Source organism: Carcharodon carcharias, chromosome 6 (assembly GCF_017639515.1).
Source record: "Carcharodon carcharias isolate sCarCar2 chromosome 6, sCarCar2.pri, whole genome shotgun sequence".
Lineage (NCBI taxonomy): Eukaryota > Metazoa > Chordata > Chondrichthyes > Lamniformes > Lamnidae > Carcharodon > Carcharodon carcharias.
Genome location: NC_054472.1, coordinates 84,975,619 through 84,996,541, shown reverse-complemented (window position 1 = coordinate 84,996,541; position 20,923 = coordinate 84,975,619). Strand labels below are relative to the sequence as shown.

The following is a 20,923-nucleotide window of genomic DNA, read 5'->3' as shown; positions in this document are numbered from 1 at the left end:
ATCTTGGTGCCCCCATCCTCTGCCCCCTTGCTGGCACTGGCAGTGGAGACAGCCTGTTGACTTTGTTTTGTTGGCCTTGATGACCTTGACTGTCATCCCCTGGCCAGTGGAGTCTATTCTGGCCATGCCTGGAAGGGAGTGGCCAGTGCCACAGCTGACATCCCCCCAGCCTTTGCAGCCTCATCAGATGCGATGGTCACTGGCAGAGGGGCGGAAGAGCTGTTGCTGTCATCCAGAGCTCCCTGTGAGCAGCTCGCAGAGACGACAAGCAGCTCGTGTGCCAACGGGAGCTCTGGGCCTCCCTGCTCACCATTGATGGACGGGCACCTAGCTGAAATACTGGGTGCCTCACCCATCTCCCACAGTGGCATTGACCACCTGAGGTTATTGCCTGTGTGGGGGCTTGCATGTCCGAGCGCAACCCCAGGAGCCCCTGATTCTGTCCCTGGAGCTGCCTCTCACGAGGGTTGCCACTCTCTTAATGGAGAAGGCAGTGCGCTTGGCCTTAAGGGTCAACGCAGTGCTCATGCTCCGCATGGACTCCTCCACAATGGAAACCATGACATGCAGACCCTCATGGATCTCCATCAGATCCTCCTGCACATCCCGCTGGACATCCAGCATCTGCCGCCTAATGGATGACTCCAGAGACTCATCTGAGCATCCCCCGACTGCTGGCGACCTGGGCACTCTCTGCCTCCGCCTGCATCTCAAGTGAATATGAAGTGCCCACACCGCTGTGACCAACATTCTAGCTGCCAATCTAATGCCCACCAATGTGCTGGTATCTGCACTGGTGCCTGCTTCAAAGAGCGGGTGTGATGCAAGTGCAAGGGGAGCCTGGTGATCAGTGTGGCCCTTTGAGGTCCAGCGAGCGAGTGCGTGCTGGTGAACCTAAAAGGGAGAACAAGGACATGTCATTAGTTAAAGTCATCACACTGTCACTGTGCATGCCAGGCACCCTGGTGAGACAATGGAGATCTGCATCATGGTGCCATCATCTTTCAATGATCAATGGGGACTCCAGGTTTGAGGCTCCACTAGAATGGTTGCATGAACCAAAACTCTCACCTCTGTGCACTACCTCTTACATTCGTCTGGCACCTCCATCTCTCCAAGCCCGGTTGCATGTGGAGTGTGCCGGTTCTCCAGCTCAAGTATGTCCTGCTCGAACCTGGTGAGCAGCAGCAGGTTGGGTGAGTCTCCACTGTACGTGCCCTCAGTGCTTGGTTATGGCTCGTCTTCTACTGAAAGGACAGAGGAGCCTTGATTAGTCCATTCTCTACCTGCAGCTTCATTGCAGCCTGACCAACCCCAACTGAGGAACACCTGACAGGGCACATCCGAGTAGTGGCCCACAAGCCGCAATGCACTCAGTCCCAAGCAGCCAGGGCTCACCCCCTTGGCCAGCTCCGGCGTCGTTGATAGTTGGTCCTCAGACTCTAACAGCCCTAAGCTCCACGGGGGATGGCCACACATTCACACTTCTGCACACTGACACATGCCAACACAGTACTCACCCTTCCTGAGCGCAGCAAGTCATTCAACTGCTTCCGGCACTGCACCCATGTGCTCTGCACCATGCCATGGCTGCTCACCAGTGCTGTCACCTCCTCGCATGCCTTTTTATGAGGTGTAGTGGCCTCCTCCTCCCACCTCTGGGGACAAGGCTGCCCCTCCTGGCAGCCAGCTCCCACAACCGGACCGCGAGGCACTCATCCGAAAAGTGGGGGGGCTGAGTGTCCACTTGACCTGCCCTCCCGCCTGGCATCTCCAGCCACACTCAACTCCATCAAGACAACGCAGAACAAACCTTTCCTGGCAGCCGTTCTGGGACTGCCTGGGCTGTAATGAAATTGTCCGCTGAGTCGCCATTAGACCCAGCGATCAACAGGTCCCCACTCCCGCTTGGCCCTTCCTGAACAGTGAAGGGCCACATTACATGCTGGGCAGGCCTTAATTGGCTCACCAGTGTGAAGCTGAGGTTGTGGGCCGATCACGGGCAGCGGGCTGTTTTCTGGCTGCTCCCGGTCCCACCGACCACACCTGCCTGCCGACCTCAAAATTCTTCCCCCATGAATTGGCCTCCCAGACCACCTACTTCCAATCCCTTCTGAAGGTGACCCTTAAGGGCATTCTGGCCTCATGCAGAAAATTGGCTGTCTCCTCCTGTCCACCTCCATCACTAAGGCTTCCACTGCCACATCCGTCACAATTGGAGCCCTCTCTAAGCAGTGCCCCATCTAAGTAGCTCTAACTTGCAGCTTGCATTAGCTCCCTTCCATTAAATGCAGATTCCCTTTAAGAGCAGCAAACTGCCTTTAACGGGAGCAGGCTGGCTGTACGATATGCTCTCTATGAACATTGCTTGGGCACCTCCTAACTGGCTTAAGTGACCAGCAGCGTGGACCCCACTTGAACCAAGGGTACAGTCAGGTAAATGAGGAGGCATCACCAAATTTGCATTGGTAAGTTGTAAGTCCTGACACCGGTGGCCAAAAAATGTCATGGACTAATTTTTAGTTCATAATTTTTAAACAAAAGTAGTTACATATGAATGAGAGATGATTTACAGCATGTTTCAGTCATCAATATATTCAACCATCCTTAAAAAGTGCTTTTCCATTTATTTTTCTGTTTATGAATTTCCCCAATTAAATTTTCCTGTCCTGGTTTATTTCTTCTGTTACCCTTGGCAACAACCCCTGGCAACTGTTAAGACTGTTGAGCCTTGCTATGTAATATATCGGGTGACAAGAAAATGGAATTCATTCTATTTGGCATGATTCGTGATATGCAGCTAAGAATGGTGCAGTGGCAGGAACTAAAACTTTGGTAGTGCACCTGCCAAATACATTCCACTAGAGAATATATGCTGTCCATGGCCAACAAAATTATTATTTTTATGAAACATTCCTGTAAGATCAAGTATCTAAAATGGTCTCAGTGCTCTCTACAGATTTAAAAATAACAATTTTCTCTTGCACATTAGATGGAAAACAACTCTACTTTGGGCTATGAGTTCACTTTCACTCTGGTATCATAACTACAACAACTTGCACTGTTATAGTGCTTTTCATGTCGTAAAATACCTCAAGGCACTTCACTGGAATGAAATCAGACAAAACTAGGCACAGAACCAAAGAAGGAGATAGTAAGAGGGGTGCCTAAAAGCTTGGTCAAAGAAGTATATTTTAAGGAGGCAGAAGCGGAGAGACAGAGAGGTTTAGGGAAGAATTCCAGAGCTTAAGGCTTAGACAGCTGAAGGCACAACTACCAATAGTGGGGCAAATAGAAGGAGGGATGCACAAAAGACCACAACTGATGGAACAGAGTTCTTGTAGATTTGTAGGGCTGGAAGAAACTACAGAGATAGGAAAAAGCAGTCATAAAGGGGTGTGGACACAGATAAGAATTTACAAATCAAGGCACTAATAGGCCGAGAGTCAATGTTTATCAGTGAGCACAGAGTGATGGGTGAGTGGGACTAGGTGTGAGATATGAAACTAGCAACAGGGTTTGAGATGAGCTGAAGTTTATGGGAGATGCAAGTTCGGAGCCAGGAAAGCACTGAAATAGCTGAGTCTGGAAATAACAAAAGCATGGACGAAGGTTGCAGGGGAAGATGGACTGAGGCAAGAGTGGAGATGGGCAATAGTACGGAGATGGAAATAGGTGGTCTTCGTAATGGTGAGAACAGGGGATTAGAAGTTCAGCTGAATGACAAGTAGGATGTTGAGGTAACAAACAGCCTGTACAGCCTGAGGCAGTGACCAGGGAACAGTAAATATAAACACGTTTATATTAAACAAGAAAAATTCCTGAAAAAGACAGATGAGATTGGTGTTCTTTCCCAAACCAGAGTTATCTTCACAAGTCAGTTATTAATGAAAGTCAGCAGAATACATAAACCTCATACCAAGAGCCTGCAGAAGGATGATGAGCAAATTATATTGAGACAATGTATATTGTTGTGGTAAAGCACCTGATTAATGTATGGGAAAGACATAGTACACTACCGTACTAATAAACTGGTAATATCAAATAGCGAATGATGAGCATGGTTTATGCAGTCACCTGTAATGGTTTCATCTATGCAAACTTCAACTAAAATTAGAACTCAGATTCTTTAAAAAATATACTGAATATTGTCACAATATTTCAGTTTAAACTTTTACTAAAACCAATCTATAACTGAAATTTTATTTGCTAAGGCCTCATTTGTAACTGCCTTAGTCAACTTTCTTACATCATTAGGCAAAGTTATCAGGCAAGGGTAATCAATAGGATCATATGAAAAATGCAAAATCTTGGAAAAACTAGCAATTGTCCTTATTGTCTTTGGGAATTACTCCATTGAGTTTCAACATTTAGCATCTGTTAGCACGTCAACAAACATTTCAGATGACATAATTTCTCTAGCTCCACTGATGGGTCAAGAGGTAAGCACATCACTTATTATGAAGCTGAAGGAGTTGACCATGGCTCGGCTATATTTGGCTTCAATTGCCCAATGCTGAGGTGGGGGGTGGGGGTACGGGTGGCAGAGGAAAATCAGCTGAAGTTCTTGCTCCTGATCACTATCCAGTGACTCCTATGGGAAAGTGCATCTTTGTAGATGTTGAGTGCAGACAGGTTTAGGGTCAGATGTGAGTTTTGCTTTGGACAAATAGCTGACTGCTATTCACAGTTTTGGTATGTTTACCCATGAGGAACTGCCAATCAGTTAGCTCCCATGGAAATACATTCCTTCACTATAGAAGAAAAACTGATCATTTCCAGATTAACCTTTGGTTAACCTCCATGTGAAAACCTTTCATTAAAATAATCCTCTTGATGCAAACAGCTCAATAAGTTAGAAGATGTACCATATCTGTGATTATGGACAAATCTGATCAGAGCACCTTTAGAGGCTAATCTTTTCTCCTAAGTATTTGGTCCAATGTTCTAATGTTAAAGACAATTACATTAAATTTTTAAAATTATTTCCAATATATTGGGGTAGATTTTCACTTTCTTTTACCTCAAAACAGCACATAGAAGAAAATTTGTCAGGGAGGAACAAGCATCTGTAAGGCCTTACTCTCTGTCTATTTACATCAATAGATGGGGAACTGGGCAGGTTTGCTTATGGGCATGCAAACCTCCACATCTGATCGAATATAGCAGGCACAGGGACTGGCAATCTGATCTATTTGGTCATATGTGAGCTATGGGTCCATAATTCAGCTATTTTAACGTGATCTATGGACTGGCAACATCCATATTTCTGTTGCTAAAAGTAACTTTGCAACCCAAAAGGTTAATGTACACATCTTACCAGTGTAAATGCTTGCATTAGATGCTGGGATGCCAAACTGAGATTCAATGAACTTGGGAATGAAGGTAATAAAAGCGGTGACGATGGCACTTTCTGCTGTGTATGACAAACTCACAAATAGGAATGTCATGTTGCTCAAGATCCTGACAGCAGCTTTGGGAATGTCTATAAAAATGACAAGAGAAACACTTTCACCATGAATGAAACACAATGGAGAGGAGCACCTACCAACACCAATAAACTTTACAGCTAATGTAAAGCAGCCCATTCGCACATTGTAAATGACAAAGTCTGCATTTCTTCTTAAAACAGATGGAAAATGAACAAAGCAATGTATGCAAAAGTTCTCAGAACAGGTGGAACACTTGCACTTTACCATATAGTTCTAGGAATTACTTTCTAAAGGATACCTCATTCAAACCAACCAAAATGGAACACAATCAAGGGAACACAATAAATAAATTTAATCAACAGATGGGCTCAGTCAAATAACATAAGTAGGCAATCCTTAGCTTATGTTGGGTCCCCACACTGTGTAAATAGTGGACACATTTTCATTAATCTGGATAGCAACAAACATAACCAGTCAAATTTAGAGCTTAAAACAAGTCAAAAAAGAAAAGAACCAAAAGTGAAGTACTTACCAAGGTTCAAGATGACATAGTGTCTTGTGATGTATTGCATACTACTGTATGTCACTAGGTCTGTATTATTGCCATAGTTGTGCATCAACTGTTCTAACTGAACAATTTAGCTCCACTATTCTTTGATGACAGTTTGGACACTATAGCAACATGTGATATTGGGCATGGATTTTAGCAGAGCATAGATAAATGAAAAGTGGTATCTGGGGATCAAACATTCAGTATATGTTATTGCCTCTATTTAACTAATTGACATAGTTCCACAAAAATAATTAATGGACTGTACTACTCATGGCATAAATTAAAATGCTATTTAATAATCAGATCGCTTTTTACATTAAACAGATAGGGTTCAATGTTTTAGGCAACTAGTCACCCAGCAGTGGAATATATTCTATTGGAACATTATTGATAATAAAAATCAAATTCTTGGCATGGTTGACTTGGTTTCCTTTGAATCTGAAACTTTCACAATGAAATTAAGAGAGAAATAATTCATCTTTTCATATAAGTGAAAAGCAATATCTGCCCTTTTAAGAGATCTTACACCTGCATTACAGTTCCCTCCTCATACTACATACTTTATGCCCCAAGTGGTTACCTGACTTTTCCTTAAAGGAGACTCAGTCACACAAGAGTAAGTGAACAACTTAGATTTCTACCCATTCAGTTATTAATCCAATCAGAGATAAACTATTGAATCTTGTTCACCAAAAGAACATTTTGTTGACTGGACCATTAGCCTCAATAAGCCAGTGGCTGAGGTTAAACTGTCAAAAGCATGAAACATGACCCTAACTCCGTGCAGATTGCCATTTTTACTGTGCCAGGCTTTCTGGCTTCCGATTGGAGAGGCAGGAAACTTCATTAACTTAGAGCAAGTGGGAGGCTGATTTAAAATTAACCATTATTGCATGGGTTTCCCAACTCAGGGAGGCAGGCAGGAGCTGTTTTATCCACAAGGTTGGTGTCTTTTCCAGTACTCCTTGTCAACCAAGAGAAGCAAAGGTGCTTCCCCCAGGCAACGCAAGAAAGCCTTTGGCCTGCCCTCTGACCATCAAACTCTTCCCCAAATCCTTGATCCTCTTCCCATCAGTTGCAATGTGCTTTCTTCCACCTTTCTGCCATTCCCTGGGTCTGCTGTTGCTAGTTTTCCCTCCTAACAACTGGTCAAGCTATGGATTTGGCTGGCTGCTGACAGGCAAATATATCCAAAAAATGGTTAATAAGGTCCTGCTGTTAGGCTCAACTGGATTACTGCATCTTCAGCCAAATTCTTCTGCTGTCTTAAACCTTCCCCCTGTGCTCATTACCTCCTCATAAATATGGGAGGTCATTATATTATGCTTCAAATGCATATGTGTGCTTGATTAATAATTCAGGCATACCAAAATGCAAAAGCCCAAACAGAAAATCCCAATTAACACTAGATCAAGATATGCTATGTGAAAGGTAACACAATGTGGATAATGTAGATATAATACTTAAGTCAGCTCAATTCATTTTCTTTTAATGCATTACCTACAAATATCATTGGTCATTGCCCTAATGTAGGAAGAAGGCAAACCTTCTTAAGGTCATATGAGCAGAGTACAAGTCGGAATTCTATCAAATGCATGTCCTTCTTTACAAACAAATCTAAATGATAGCATTTGGTGTGAATGGGTAGGTTACTTGTAGGTGACTTGCAGATGTCCTTAAATACAAAGGACTGCTTATCACTGAGTCAGGCTGACTCGGGAAACCTTTAAAAATGGTGCTTGGGACCCAATTCTGGGATTGCCGACCCCATTCTTGGGGCAGAATTTTCTGCCTCTCGGGCAGGCGTGTCCGACCCAATCTCAGGCGGGCCGCTGAAGAAGTGGGCCCCACCGCCATTTTAAGTGGGCGGGCCAATTAAGGCCTGCCCAGCGGGACGTCCGGTGGGAAGCGCTATGCGTTTATTGTGCGGGCGGGGGGATTCCCCAAAAGCCAGAGTGCACTCTTTTGCACATGCGCACGAAAGAGTGCACATCTCCCTGAGGCTAACTGCTGCCTCAGGGAGATCGCTGACACTTTTAAAAAGATTAAAAATAGAAATAAAAAAAAATCCCTAACATGTCCCCCTCAGGTGACAATGTCACACAAGATGGGACGTGTTCATAAGTTACAGTAAAACTTTATTAAACTGTTTAAAACCCTACATGAAACCTCATCCCGCCTGTGGAGGATGTTTCATGTTTTTTCTATTCCCCGCCGGGGCTCCTGGCCTGCCCACCAACCTTAAGATTGGACGGGCAGGTCTTTTAATTGTTTAAACGATCCCGTCAATGGCCTCAATTGGCCATTGACAGGTCGGCGGGCGACAGCTGATTTTGCTGCGTCCCTGCCTTCCTGAAAATTTAAGTGGGGCGGGATGATGTTGGGGTTCAGCCCGACATCATCCCGCGTCATTTTACGCGTCAGCGAGTGGGCCCCGCCCCCTGCTCGCCGACGGCAAAATTCTGCCTTTGAGGTTTCTGATGTTTGGGAATGCCTTTTAAGGGTGTGGGCTGGTTTGGATCAAAAGTCCGCACCCCGTACTCCCAACCTGGCTGGTTCCATTGTATGGATAGACGCATCCTAGTCCTTCATAATTTTCATGAAGTTGTGAGAGGTTTTCAATGAATCGTGATTCACGACACTTCAGGGGTGTCATGAATCATAGTCACATGAGATTACATTTTAATAAGTAAGTTCAATAGGTCATCCTTATGCCACCAATGCCAAAGTATTCCCCCTATACCCACCCTGTGATCTCTTATGCACCCAGCCAAGGTATGCCCCTCCAAATAACCCCTATCATCCCTCATACCCCCATGCCAAAGTACGCCTCACAAACAGCCCTTATGGGTTTTCAAGCACCCCCATGCCAAGGTATGCCCCCCACTCAGCCCTATGGCCCTCATGCCAATCTATACACCCCCAAATAACCCCTATGGCCCCTTATGCACTCCATGCCAAGCTATGCCCCTCCAACCACACCCCATGGCCCTTCGCACCCATGCCAAGCGGTGGCACTTTCATTTTCAATGACGCACTATGCATTGTATTAAACCAAAGTACACATAATGAGGCTTGGCTGAGAGCCCAGAAACCCATTAGTTTGTTGAAATATCTGAGCCCCACAGAATATATTGCTGTTGTCAATTGCACAATGTTTATTTACACAAGTTTAAGAGATTTCACATGCTTGCAGTCTTGCTATTGAAAATTAAAGGGTTTGGATGATTGATACATTTATTGCCCTATAGTAAAAAGGAGTTTTCTTTAACATTGAGGAAAATTACTGTTTTTAAAGCTTTTCTTATACACCCTATTGTCATTATAGCGTTCAGGGGTTCTATTCAGTGCATACATGCTAGGAATTTTCCCGGCATCTGCTACCTGCCTCGGAGATGAAAACCCAGGTCAACATATTTAAAACTAATCCTCCTTACTTATCAGTTACGTTTCACGGAACAGACTCAACCTATTAACTATTTGAAATATAAAAAGCAGTCAACGAATCGACAAACCATTTTTAGTGACAGGTTTACACAAAGCCTTATTTACAAGTTACTTTTTCAGCCAATTTTCTTATTAAGAAGTAGCTCACACCACGGCTTGTGTTCATTTCAGATTCCTGAGGAACAGAAAATATTAAAATAATTTCTTGAGATAATTTAGACAACCTCATTTTGGTAAGGTTTATGGATGTAGCCCAAATATTGAGCAATACTGCTACAATATGAGATAGATGGCTACAATATGAGATAGATGGCATTCATTTTTTCAAGGTTAAGAACAACGGATTTTTTTTTGCATACAGACCATTCGGCCTAACCAGTCTATGCAGTGTTTGTGCTCCACTTGAGCCACCTCCCTATGTTCCTCAGACAATCTATCATCATAACCATCTACTCCCTGCTCCCTCATATGCTTGTCTAGCTTCCCCTTAAATGCATCTAGACTATTCGCTTCAACCATTCCATGCAGTAACTAGTTCCATATTTTCTCCACCCCCGGGTATAGAAGTTTTCTCCAAATTCTCTATTAAATTTCTTGCTATCATATTGATGGCATCTGCTAATGCAAGAAGAAACATTCTCTCTGTATCATTCGTTCCACACAAGTGTCAGGCAATGACGATCTCTTACAAGAGAGAATCTAACCATTGCCCCTTGACACTCAATGGCATTACCATCACTGAATCCCCCACAACCAACATCCTGGGGGCTTACCATTGACCAGAAAGTAAACTGGGCCAGCCATATAAATATTGTGGCTACAAGAGCAGATCAGAGGCTGGGAATTCTGTGGCGAGTAACTAGCCTCCTGACTCCACCATCTACAAGATGCAAATCAGGAATGTGATGGAATACTCCCCACTTGCCTGGATGACTGCAGCTTCAACAACACTCAAGAAGCCTGACACCATCCAGGACAAAGCAGTCCACCTGACTGGCACCTCATCCACCACCTTCAACATTCACTCCCTTCACCACCAACACACAGTGACTGCAGCATGTACAATCTACAAGGTGTACTGCAGCAAGTCTCCTTCCACACCACCTTCCAAGCCCATGACCTCTACCACCAACAAGGACAAGGGCATCAGATGCATGCCACACACCATCCTGACTTGGAAATATATTGCCGTTCCTGCACTGTCACTGGGTCAAAATCCATCCCTAACAGCATTATCTACACAGGGTGTATCTACACCAAACCACTGCAGCGGTTCAAAAAGGCAACTCACCAGCACCTTCTCAAGAGCAATTCTGGATGGGCAATAAATGCTGACCTAGCCAGCAACACTCATGTTTCGTAAAAGAAATTTTAAAAAATCCAATCTATTAAAACCTTTCATAATTTTAAAGATTTCTATTAGGTCAACTTCAGCCTTCTTTTTTCAAGAGAAAAGGAGCCCAGCCTGTCAATCCTTTCCTGATATGCACACCCACACATTTCTAGTATCTGTTGTAAGGTGTTGGGTTTTGCTTGGTAGGTCTTATTCAGGTATTCGTAGTCTTAGGTCGTTCAACAGTAAGTATTTATTAACTACTAGAAACTATATACATAAGTACAGTAAAAGGTCCAAGCTAGGAACTGTCTCCAAGCTTGCTTCAACACACAGCTGAACTGTTGGTGTGGATCATGTGTTCTCTTATATCACTGTGTGGGCGGTATTGCACTCAGTCCCACATTAACCCCAAAGCTTTATCTAATGTATGTACAAATTACTCCAGTTTATTCTATGTTTTGCATCATTGCTACTACCCCATCTTCCCCCCTCAAGTCTCTTAGTTAATAGGTTCAGGCGTTCTGGAGGCCACATAGCCTTTCCACATCTTGTTCTAACTACTGTCAGAGGAGTGGTAGGCTCTGTTGCTGCAGGTAAACTTTGTTGAATCAGAGGTTGTTCTGGCATCTGGGTGTCTTTTCATCCTCTTTTCCTGTTCTGTGGCACTGAATCACTCTTTGTTGATTCCCCAATTCTAGTGAAAAATGGCAGTTGGTTTATTCCACTCTTCACAAGATGGATGAATTCTGAACCCAACTCTATAGTGTTTTTCTCTTATCTTCCTTCGTGTGGCTTGTCGTGATGCACGCTGAGATGGAACGTGGCTCTTCCTGGTGTGAAGGTGTGACATGGTCATAGGCTCACCTTTGCTTTTGGCTGTGTACTGCGCTGTCATCAATGGATGGTTGCCACTCCAGTTTCCAGTTCCAGTATTGTTTGTGTTGGATGGGGATTGCAGTGCCTGCTCTGTGACCTCAGGGTTCTCTCTCCAATTGGCAGAGCCAGAGGTTGATGTTCTTCTTGCTGCTGGTTCCTCTCTTGATTGTTAGCTACTCAAGGTGTCATGGTAACCATCTGAGTGATTGGTGGTCTGAGCAACGAGGGATTTCTGGCACCTGTAACAAAAGTGGACAACCCTGCGCTGCAAAGAGAAGACAATTCAGAGTTAAAGTCACAGTCGAGAGTATCTCTTTTGTAGGAGTTCTTGGGAACTTGCAGTTCTGTATAATTTATGACAATGGTTGTCTTGACTTCTTTTGCCATTTTGAGGAGATTCAGGGCTACACAGGCACCTCTGCTCAAGACAGAAGACTCGTTGCAGATGATTCACATCAGCTCGAAGATTTATTTGCTGCCATACTTTAGTGGTTCCAGAATCATGCTTATGACCGGAAACCGGATTCCTCCAAGCCCATAAAGTGGTGTTTCAGGTGTTTGTAACCAAAGGTCTCTCAGCTGAAGTTCTTTGTCTGATAGGACTGCAACATTGGTTCCCATGTCCAACTTAAAGTTTGTGAGATAGCCATTAGTCGAGACGTTCGCATTCCAGCATGAAAATCCAGGATCTTTGACCTTACCCAAGAAGCATGATTGTGTATCCTCTTGGTATGGTGTCTCAACCTCATGAATCTTCTTGGGATATTCTGTACGTTTTGATGTTTTGGTTTTACACGGCTCCCTGAAGTGTCCTATTGGATTACATTGAAAGCATTGGGCTGAAATTGCCAGACATTAATCACGCCTGGGGGTGCTTTGCTCCACAGTGGTGGCATGGTCACTGTACTAGCCGCATAGGGTATTGCATCCCTTGGCCTGGTGTGTCCCTGTTTCTGTGCTATTTCATTAACTGGGCATTGGGGTTTACTTTCTATCATAGTTTGCTTTCTCCCTTTAATATGGATCTGTGCTGCAAATGGATTTCAGATTGCCTGACAATCTGTATGGCTTTCTCAAGGGTTAGATCTTCCTGTGCTTGAAACATATCTGAAAGTGCATCGTCCGCCACTCCTACAACTATTCTATCCCTGATTAGTTCAAATTGCAGGTCACTGTAATCACAGCCTTCAGCCATTCTGTACAGCCTATTAATGAAGGAATCAACAGGATCTCCAGGCTGCTGGACAAATTTATTAAATTTAGCCCTTTCAAGAATTTTGTTTCTTCTGAGGTTAAAATAAATGTTGAATTATTTTAAAACAGCAACATATTTTGCAGATGATTAATTGATTCCTTGTCTGGCTAGTATATCAGCGACTATTGGGCTTACTGAATAAAACAGTGTGTTAACCTGTTCAGCTTCTGTCATTTTATCCAGATCTGAAGCAATCACGGATCTAAGGAATCTCCTTCTCCAAAATTCCCAATTTTCTGCTTGAGCTGGGCCTTGGATAAGTGCAAACTAATCTGAAAAAGTGGATTTCTGATCCATGGTTAAAATTTTTAAAATTGCAAGTTCAGCTTTATGAGCTTTCAGGAAATCCAATTTGGCACCATTGTATGTTTCTTCACAAAGGGTTTACCCAGACTTTCCAGTTTGGGCAGAAATGACGTCCGTGATCTCAGCTTTAACATTTTTTCAACAATGGCTGCCTCGATTGACTGGTTAGATTCTTCCCCATTTTAGCACAATGTTCTCAGGTCTTCAAAGCATAAAATCCCAGCTTTTGCTGTGTTTTTTAAGATGCCTACTCAGTTGTGATTAATTTTAAATTTTTTCTCTTTGTTCAGAGTGAGCCCAGCCGCCACGTGTTCAGGCATCGACATGGAATCAGTTTTCTCGGACTGTGATTTAAACATCAATTTCTGACCACCACAGTATTTAACTTTTTTCAGGACTTGTGTTGTCCAGGAATTTTAACTTTTTAGCTCACTCCTGCTGGGTCAGCTGACTCTGCACACTCTGGGTATTGAAGCTGGAATTCCATGGGATTCAATAGAGTCTTCTGCTGCAGTGAAAAATTTATGTTCTGCCTTCAGCTTCCAAGTCTTTCTTTGAAGACTTTTCTCTGGCAATTTCCTTCTGAGCCTTCACTTCTTGAGCTTTTCTTCGGGTCAGAACGCTTCTTTGATTTTTCCTACAGTTTTCAAGGGGCAGAATTTTTGGGTCTGCCCCACTCGCCAATGCGTAAAATCACGCAGTGACATTGGGTTTGCGTCCCGACGTCACTGCATGTTGTTTTGATTGTCAGTTCAGTGGGCACGCAGCTGTGTCAGAGGTGCACCTGCCGAACTGTCAAAGGCCTATTAAGGCCATTAAGCATGCAATTAAAGTTGTTTCGAATGCTGGCAAAGAGCCCAGGCGGCCTGCACATTTTTCATGAAACCTCATCCATGGGTGAGATGAGGTTTCATGAAGGGTTTATTAATTAAATTTTAAAAAATTTAAAAATTAATGGACATGTCCCAGCTCATGTGACAGTTTCACATGAGGGGACCTGTCCTTAAATTTTTTTTTCCTTTAATAAATTTTTCAAAACTTAAACCAACGTCCCTGAGGCACCTCTGTGCCCCAACTCAGGGAATCCACTCCTGCCTGCACAAGGAATGCACAGCACTTCCAGGCATGCGTCATGCTGGGTGGGCCTTAATAGGCCTGTCCATGTAAAATGGCAGCACGCACCTGATTGGGGGCGCTGATCGGGTTCGCGCTTGCTCCCGCCCGCCCAACACCACCAACTGGGGGAAAATTCAGCCTCAGGATTTTAATTTTCTTCTACAGCCTCTCACAGGATTTGAGTTGTTCCATTTGCTGCCATCATGTTGTAAGGTGTTGGGTGTCGTTCAGTAGGTCTTATTGAGGTATTCATAGTCCTAGGTAGTTCAACAGTATGTATTTATTAACTACTAGAAACTATATACATAGGTACAGTAAAGGTCCAAACTAGGAGCTGTCCCCATGCTTGCTTCAACACAAGGCTCTGTCCAACACTACAATGACCTCGAGGTGCAGGTCATGTGTTTGTTTACATCACTGTGTGGGCAGTACTGTACTCAGTCCCATGTTAACCCTTTATGTGTCAGACCCTTATATTATAGTATCATCCTTGCAAATCTTCTCTGCACCCTCCGCATTGCCTCTATATCCATTTTATAACATGGTGGCCAGAACTGCACGCAGTGTGACCTAACCAAGATTTGATACAAATTCAGCATAACTTCTAAACTTTTCAGTTCTATCCCTCTAGAAATAAAACCTAGTTATTTTTTTTATGATCTTGCTACCCTGCGGCGCAGTGTTTAGTGACTGATGTATTTATAACTCAAGGTTCCTTTGTCGCTGTACTCCACGTAGACTTGAAACTTCCAAGGAACAAATGACCTCCCTATTCTTCCTACCAAAATGCATTATATCAAATTTATCTGTGTTGAAATTCATTTGCCAATTATTTGTGATACTGGAAGTTTATTAATGTCCTCCTGCAATTTATTGCAGTCCTCCTCTCCCATAATTTGGTTTCATCTGCAAATTTAAAAATTGTGTTTTTGATACCAAAGTTCAAATTGTTAATGTAAATTGTGAACAGCAGTGGTCCCAGCACTGATTCTCGGCTTTTTAATTTTATTCATTCACTCGTGATGTGGGCATCACTGACAAGGTCAACATTTATTGTCCACTTCTAATTGTTTATGTGAAGGTGATGGTGAGCTGCCTTCTGGGATCAATGCAGTCCACGTGGTGTGGGTACACCCATAGTGCTGTTAGAGAGGGAGCTCCAGGGTTTTTACCCTGCGATGATGAAGAAATGCCAATCCATTTCCAAGTCAGAATTATTTAAAGAAAATATCATTTTTTTCAATAGTACTGTGGGATACTATGAAGCAGGCTTGTGGGGGTTGTGTGTATGTCTTTTGTGTGTGTGTGTGTGTGTGTGTGTGTGTGTGTGTGTGTAACTAATTTAATTAGACTGAAGACAGTCAGACTGCAAGGTTTAAGTCATCAAAAGGATTAGATGTAAAAGCAGACATTTTAACGTGGAAATGGACAAGCTAAGGTGGGATACAAGTAAATACAACATGAATAGGAATTTGCATTTGGAGATAAATAATTTTAAAGAGATATAAAAGAAAGTTTTACAACTGGCAAAGGTCATAAATAAATAAAGCAAAGTTATTAAGTTTATTTTTTCTGAAAGTGGTGGCCATGAAGACAACATGAAAGATTTTAGATTCTGCAAAAAGGTAACATTCAAAAGACAGTTAAGAACAATGGGTTTAAAGATAAAAAGGGAAGAAATATATTTAAGCAAAGATTGAAAACTGTATACGGTGTGTGGCCATGTAATCTTGAAGAGACTGCTGAGCGAGCCCAGTCTTGTGAAGGAAGTAGCTTCCAGCCACCCCAGAGAAGTGTCTGGTTGTTCCAGAAAGCAAGGTTTTGTTACAAGCCTTGGATTTCCATTGTCGAATTAGAGGGCAAGAGAAGCTTGGTGTCTTGAGGTAATATTACTGGATGTTTTATAGATTAAGAATCTGTAGGGACTGTTGCCTGGAAAATAATGTTTATTTGTGAGCCTAGCTAAGTAGAAAATACTTGGGAAAGGTTATAAGATTATACTTAACTGTGTAACTGTAATCTTGTGTGTTTAAGTTTTCTTTTATTTTGTTAATATTTTAATTTAATATTTAAAATTTCCAAAAGTAGTAGTGGAATCTTTACTTCTGACTTCAGTATACATACCTTCTCGTAATAAAAACACAACTTGCAAAATCATTATGATAGCTTGGCGAAGTTTCCCTTTGTGATTTGGTCAGCTCGGCAATCACCACCTGTCATATCATAACAATGGCATGTGACTTGAAGGGGAATTTACAGGTGAGGGTGTTCCCATGAGCCTGCTGCCCTGTCCTTCTAGGTGATAAGAGATTAGAGCTTTGGGAGGTTGTGTTGAAGAAGCCTTGGTGAGTTGCTGCATTTCAATTGTGGATGGTATAAGCTACAGCAAAGTTGCAGTGTTGGTGGTGGGAGTGAATATTTAAGGTGGTGGTTGGGTGCCAATCAAATGATGGATAACATTGACATGGGATAGTTGCTTTGTGGTGGCTTCTATTTCAGGCAAAGAGGATATAATGGTCTGTGACAGAGAGATGGTAAGCTGTGAAGCTGCTGAGCAACAGGGATCCGGGAATGGGAACCAGAGTATGATGCACTCATGAACAGCCAATTCAGACCATGCATGTGCAGGCTGTTTCCTCCCTTCCTCCTCCTTTGGAGCTGCTCTCCAAATCTGCGGTGGCAAGGTCTATGTCCTCATGACGGCTGAGATGTGGAGGATGCAATAGACCACCATGAATCAGGGCACCAGCTCTAACAAGTACTGGAGGACTACCCCAGAATGGTTGAGGCAGTGGAACTGTCAATTCAGCATCCCAATGGTCTGGTTCTGACACCACCCCCTTGGTGAATTGCACCCGTTAAACACACTGTTCCTGGCTTGGGTAGAGCTAGGAGGAGTGTTGCTGGAAGACCATAGGTGGGTAAGGCCTCCTGCTGTCAGCTCATCTCCCCCTCACCAGTGAAAAGGAGGGGCTTTTCAGATGCAGTTCATGGAAGTCTGTAAACCTCAGTTTATTGATTGGAATAGAGGTTCCGTTCTTATAGCTGCTTTATCAGCTCCAGCTGGCAAACATTTAGCAGGAAGTTCTTGTCAACTTGGCTCCAATTGTCTCAAAAAGCTCTATCAGACACCAGCAAGTTGGGAGGTATCATGGATGCTTTTGACACGACATCCAAAGAAGACAATAATCAAGCAACAGCTTGGTGTGGAGGGATCAGAAGATGTAATGGGGACAGGTGCACAGGAGGAGGTTCCAAAGAGGAAGGTATATAGGAGGGAGATGCAGAGGGGAGAGTGTAAAGGGTAGAGGTGCACTTAAAGTTGACATAACACCAGGACTGGATGAGATGCATCTAACGATACTGAGGAAAGTGAGAATGGACATTGCGGAGGCACTGGCCATGACTTTCAAGTCTTACTTAGATTCAGGGATGGTGCCAGAAGACTAGGTTATTGCAAATGTTACACACTTACTCAAAAAAGGGTGTAAAGATAAGCCCAGCAACTACAGGTCAGTCAGTTTAACCCGTTGGTGAGGAAGATTTAAGAAACAGTTATTCAGGACAAAGTGAATAGCCACTTGAGCAAATGCAGGTTAATTAAGGAAAGCCAGTATGGATTTGTTAGCAGCAAATTGTGTTTAACTAACTTGTTTGAGCTTTTTGATGAGGTTGAGAGAGTTGATGAAAATAACGTTGTTGATGTGGTGTAACTCTTTCGAGTACAACCATGTTTCCATCTGTTCCTATTCAGATGAAGTTACATTGTTTCATAGTTTGCCATTGTGAGATTTGAACTCTTGATAATCTTTTAAATGAAAACCAAATCAACAAAATTGGGATAAATCAGGCACAGCCCCTAATTCAGGTCAGCTGTAAAACCAAGGACAAAAGTTTAAAGGAACCTTACAAACTTTAAATCAAAATGTGATTAAAGGGGTCAACAAAACACCCCAGTCCCCGCGGTGCCCACCGAGCACGGAAGGCCTCGAGAGTGCCAGCAGACACCGCGTGCTCCCTCTCCAGGGACATCCGGCAGCGAACGTAGCCACGGAAGAGGGACAAACAATCGGGCTGGACTCCCCCGTCGATCGCCCGCTGCCTGGACCTGTTAATGGCCAACTTGGCCAGGCCCAGGAGCAGGTTCACGAGGAGGTCCTCCTCCTTCCCGACCCCCTTCTGCACCGGGTGTCCATAGATCAGGAGCGTGGGGCTGAAGTGCAAACAAAACATCAATAAAAGGTTTTTCAAATAACTAAAAAGGGAGTGCAGCCTACAACACCCTATGTATACATGGTCCACGGACTCCACAAGACCGCAAAAAGGGCACGTGTCCTGAGAGTCCGTGAACCTATGCATCCTCTTATTATAGGGGACTGCTGCATGCAACACCCTCCAACCCAGGTCCCCGATAGAAAGGGGGAGGACACCTCCGTAGAGGGCCTCCCATCGGGGGCCTCCGCCGCCGGACGGCAACAAGGCACGTGCCCGGTCGACGGACAAGGGCGAGAAAATGGAAGGTGTGCAGCAGCAGTCCATACAAAAAGACCCTCTTTGGCGTGCCAAATGGCACGGAGGGCATGTCCCCGAGGCGGCTCATATTGCGGGGCACCAGCACCCGAGGGAGGGTTCGGGGCTTGGGGCCAATGTGGAATTCTGTCCGAACAGGGGAACGTTCAGACGGAAGACCACCGCACACCCGGGCCACCTCAAGACCCAAAATAACGTCGGGTCCAAGCACGACCGTTCTCAGGTCTTGGATGGCATCGGCTGCGACCTGGACACTCACAGACGCGCGTCGCGCCAACTCCTGCGGGAGCATCCAGCCCAGTCCTCCGCCTCCCAGCATGTCCCCGATCCTAGTCACCCCTGCGGCCACAGCCCTCCTCTCCGCCAACCACTGAAAAGGACGGAGGGGCGGATCCCTGAGCAGCGGCTCTCTGACGATAGCCACTACTCCTGACGGGGGAGAGCTGCGTCGTGAGGTGATCATATTCCAGACTTTGATCAGGTCCTGGTAAAAGACGGGCAACGCCTACAAGGAGCCACCGAGGCCCCTCTGTTCTATAAACAGGAGCTGCATGACATAATTCAGGCCGTTCACCTGACGGAAGAAATACGTCGTCAGGGCACACCATCTAGGAGGAGGCTCGACGTAAAGGTATCGCTGCAGGGTCTGAAGGCGGAAAGTCGCCACCTGTGTGCGCAGGCACACTAGCGCCTGACCACCCTCCCTAAGCGGGAGACTCAGAACCTCGGCAGCGACCCAGTGCAATCTTTTGTCCCAGAAGAAGTCGACTAACAATCTCTGGATTCTTGTGACAAAGTCCGGGGGAGGAGTCAAAGTGACCAGCCGATACCACAACATGGCGGCGATCAGCTGGTTTATGACCAGAACTTGACCCCGGTAAGATAGCACTCGGAGCAGTCCTGTCCAGCGCCGCAGGCGAGCAGTGACTTTCGTCTCCAGTTCCTGCCAGTTCGCCGGCCAGGATTCCTCAGCGGGGCAGAGATGGACCCCCAGGTAGAGGAGGCTGGTCCTGCACCAGGTGAAAGGCCTGAGCTCCTCGGGTAGGGGATCCATCTGCCACTGACCAACCAGGAGTCCAGAACATTTATCCCAGTTGATCCTGGCAGAAGAAGCGGCAGAGTAGACCTCCTGGCACTCGCGCATCCTCCGCAGGTCAGCCGGGTCACTAAACATTAGGAGCATGTCATCGGCGTAAGCCGAAAGGACCACCCCAATGCCCGGCCTGCGCAGAACCAATCCTGACAACCTCCTCCGCAAGAGGCGCAGGAAAGGCTCCTCGCAAATAGAATACAACTGGCCAGACAGGGGGCAGCCCTGACGTACCCCTCTCCCAAAGCGAAGGGGCGCCGTCAGGGACCCGTTAACCTTCACTAGACAATCTGCGACAGTGTACAGAAGTCGGATCCGGGCGCCAAAATGCATCTCGAACCCGAACGCTCGCAGAGTTCCGAGTAAGTATCCGTGATCCACCCTGTTGAAACCTTCTCCTGATCGAGAGACAGGAAGGCGCTTGACAGACCTGCCCTCTGGGAATGGTGGATGATGTCCCGGACCAGATGGATGTTATCATAAATGGTTCGGTCTGGGACGGTGTAGGACTGGTCAGGGTGGATCATATGGTCCAGCACGGTGCCGAGCCGAGAAGACATGGCTCGGGCGAAGATTTTGTAGTCCGTGCTGAGGAGGGAGACCGGGCGCCAGTTTTTAAGAAGGCGGAAATCCCCCTTCTTCGGCTGCAGGGCAATCACGGCCTTGCGCCACGAAAGGGGCATCTCCCCGGTAGCAATGCTCTCCCCCAGGACCCCCGCGAAGTTGGTCCCCAGGACGTCCCAGAACACCCTGAAGAACTCCACGGTCAGCCCGTCTAGTCCCGGGGTTTTGCCCCTGGAGAGACCGTCGAGTGCGCCGGTCAGCTCCCCCGACTTATAGGGGAGTCGAGCTTTCCGGCGCACTCCGGGCCAACCTGCAGCAAGTCCTCCCACAAAACTCTGCAAGAGTCCTCGCTGGATGGATCCGGAGAGAACAGGGCAGTGTGGTAATCTCGGGCGATGGCCCTGATGCCCTCCGGGTC

The 20,923-nt window shown here is 45.3% G+C and overlaps 1 protein-coding gene across 1 annotated transcript in view; it reads right to left on the bottom strand.

Moving 5' to 3' along the window:
* LOC121279408 (solute carrier organic anion transporter family member 5A1) overlaps window positions 1-20,923 on the bottom strand; it is a 269,590-nt gene that overhangs the window by 54,480 nt on the left and 194,187 nt on the right. Inside the window, exon 4 of the mRNA XM_041190629.1 lies at window positions 5,321-5,485. Within this exon, the coding sequence (XP_041046563.1) occupies window positions 5,321-5,485 (165 nt within the window). The remainder of the gene's footprint in view (window positions 1-5,320; window positions 5,486-20,923) is intronic.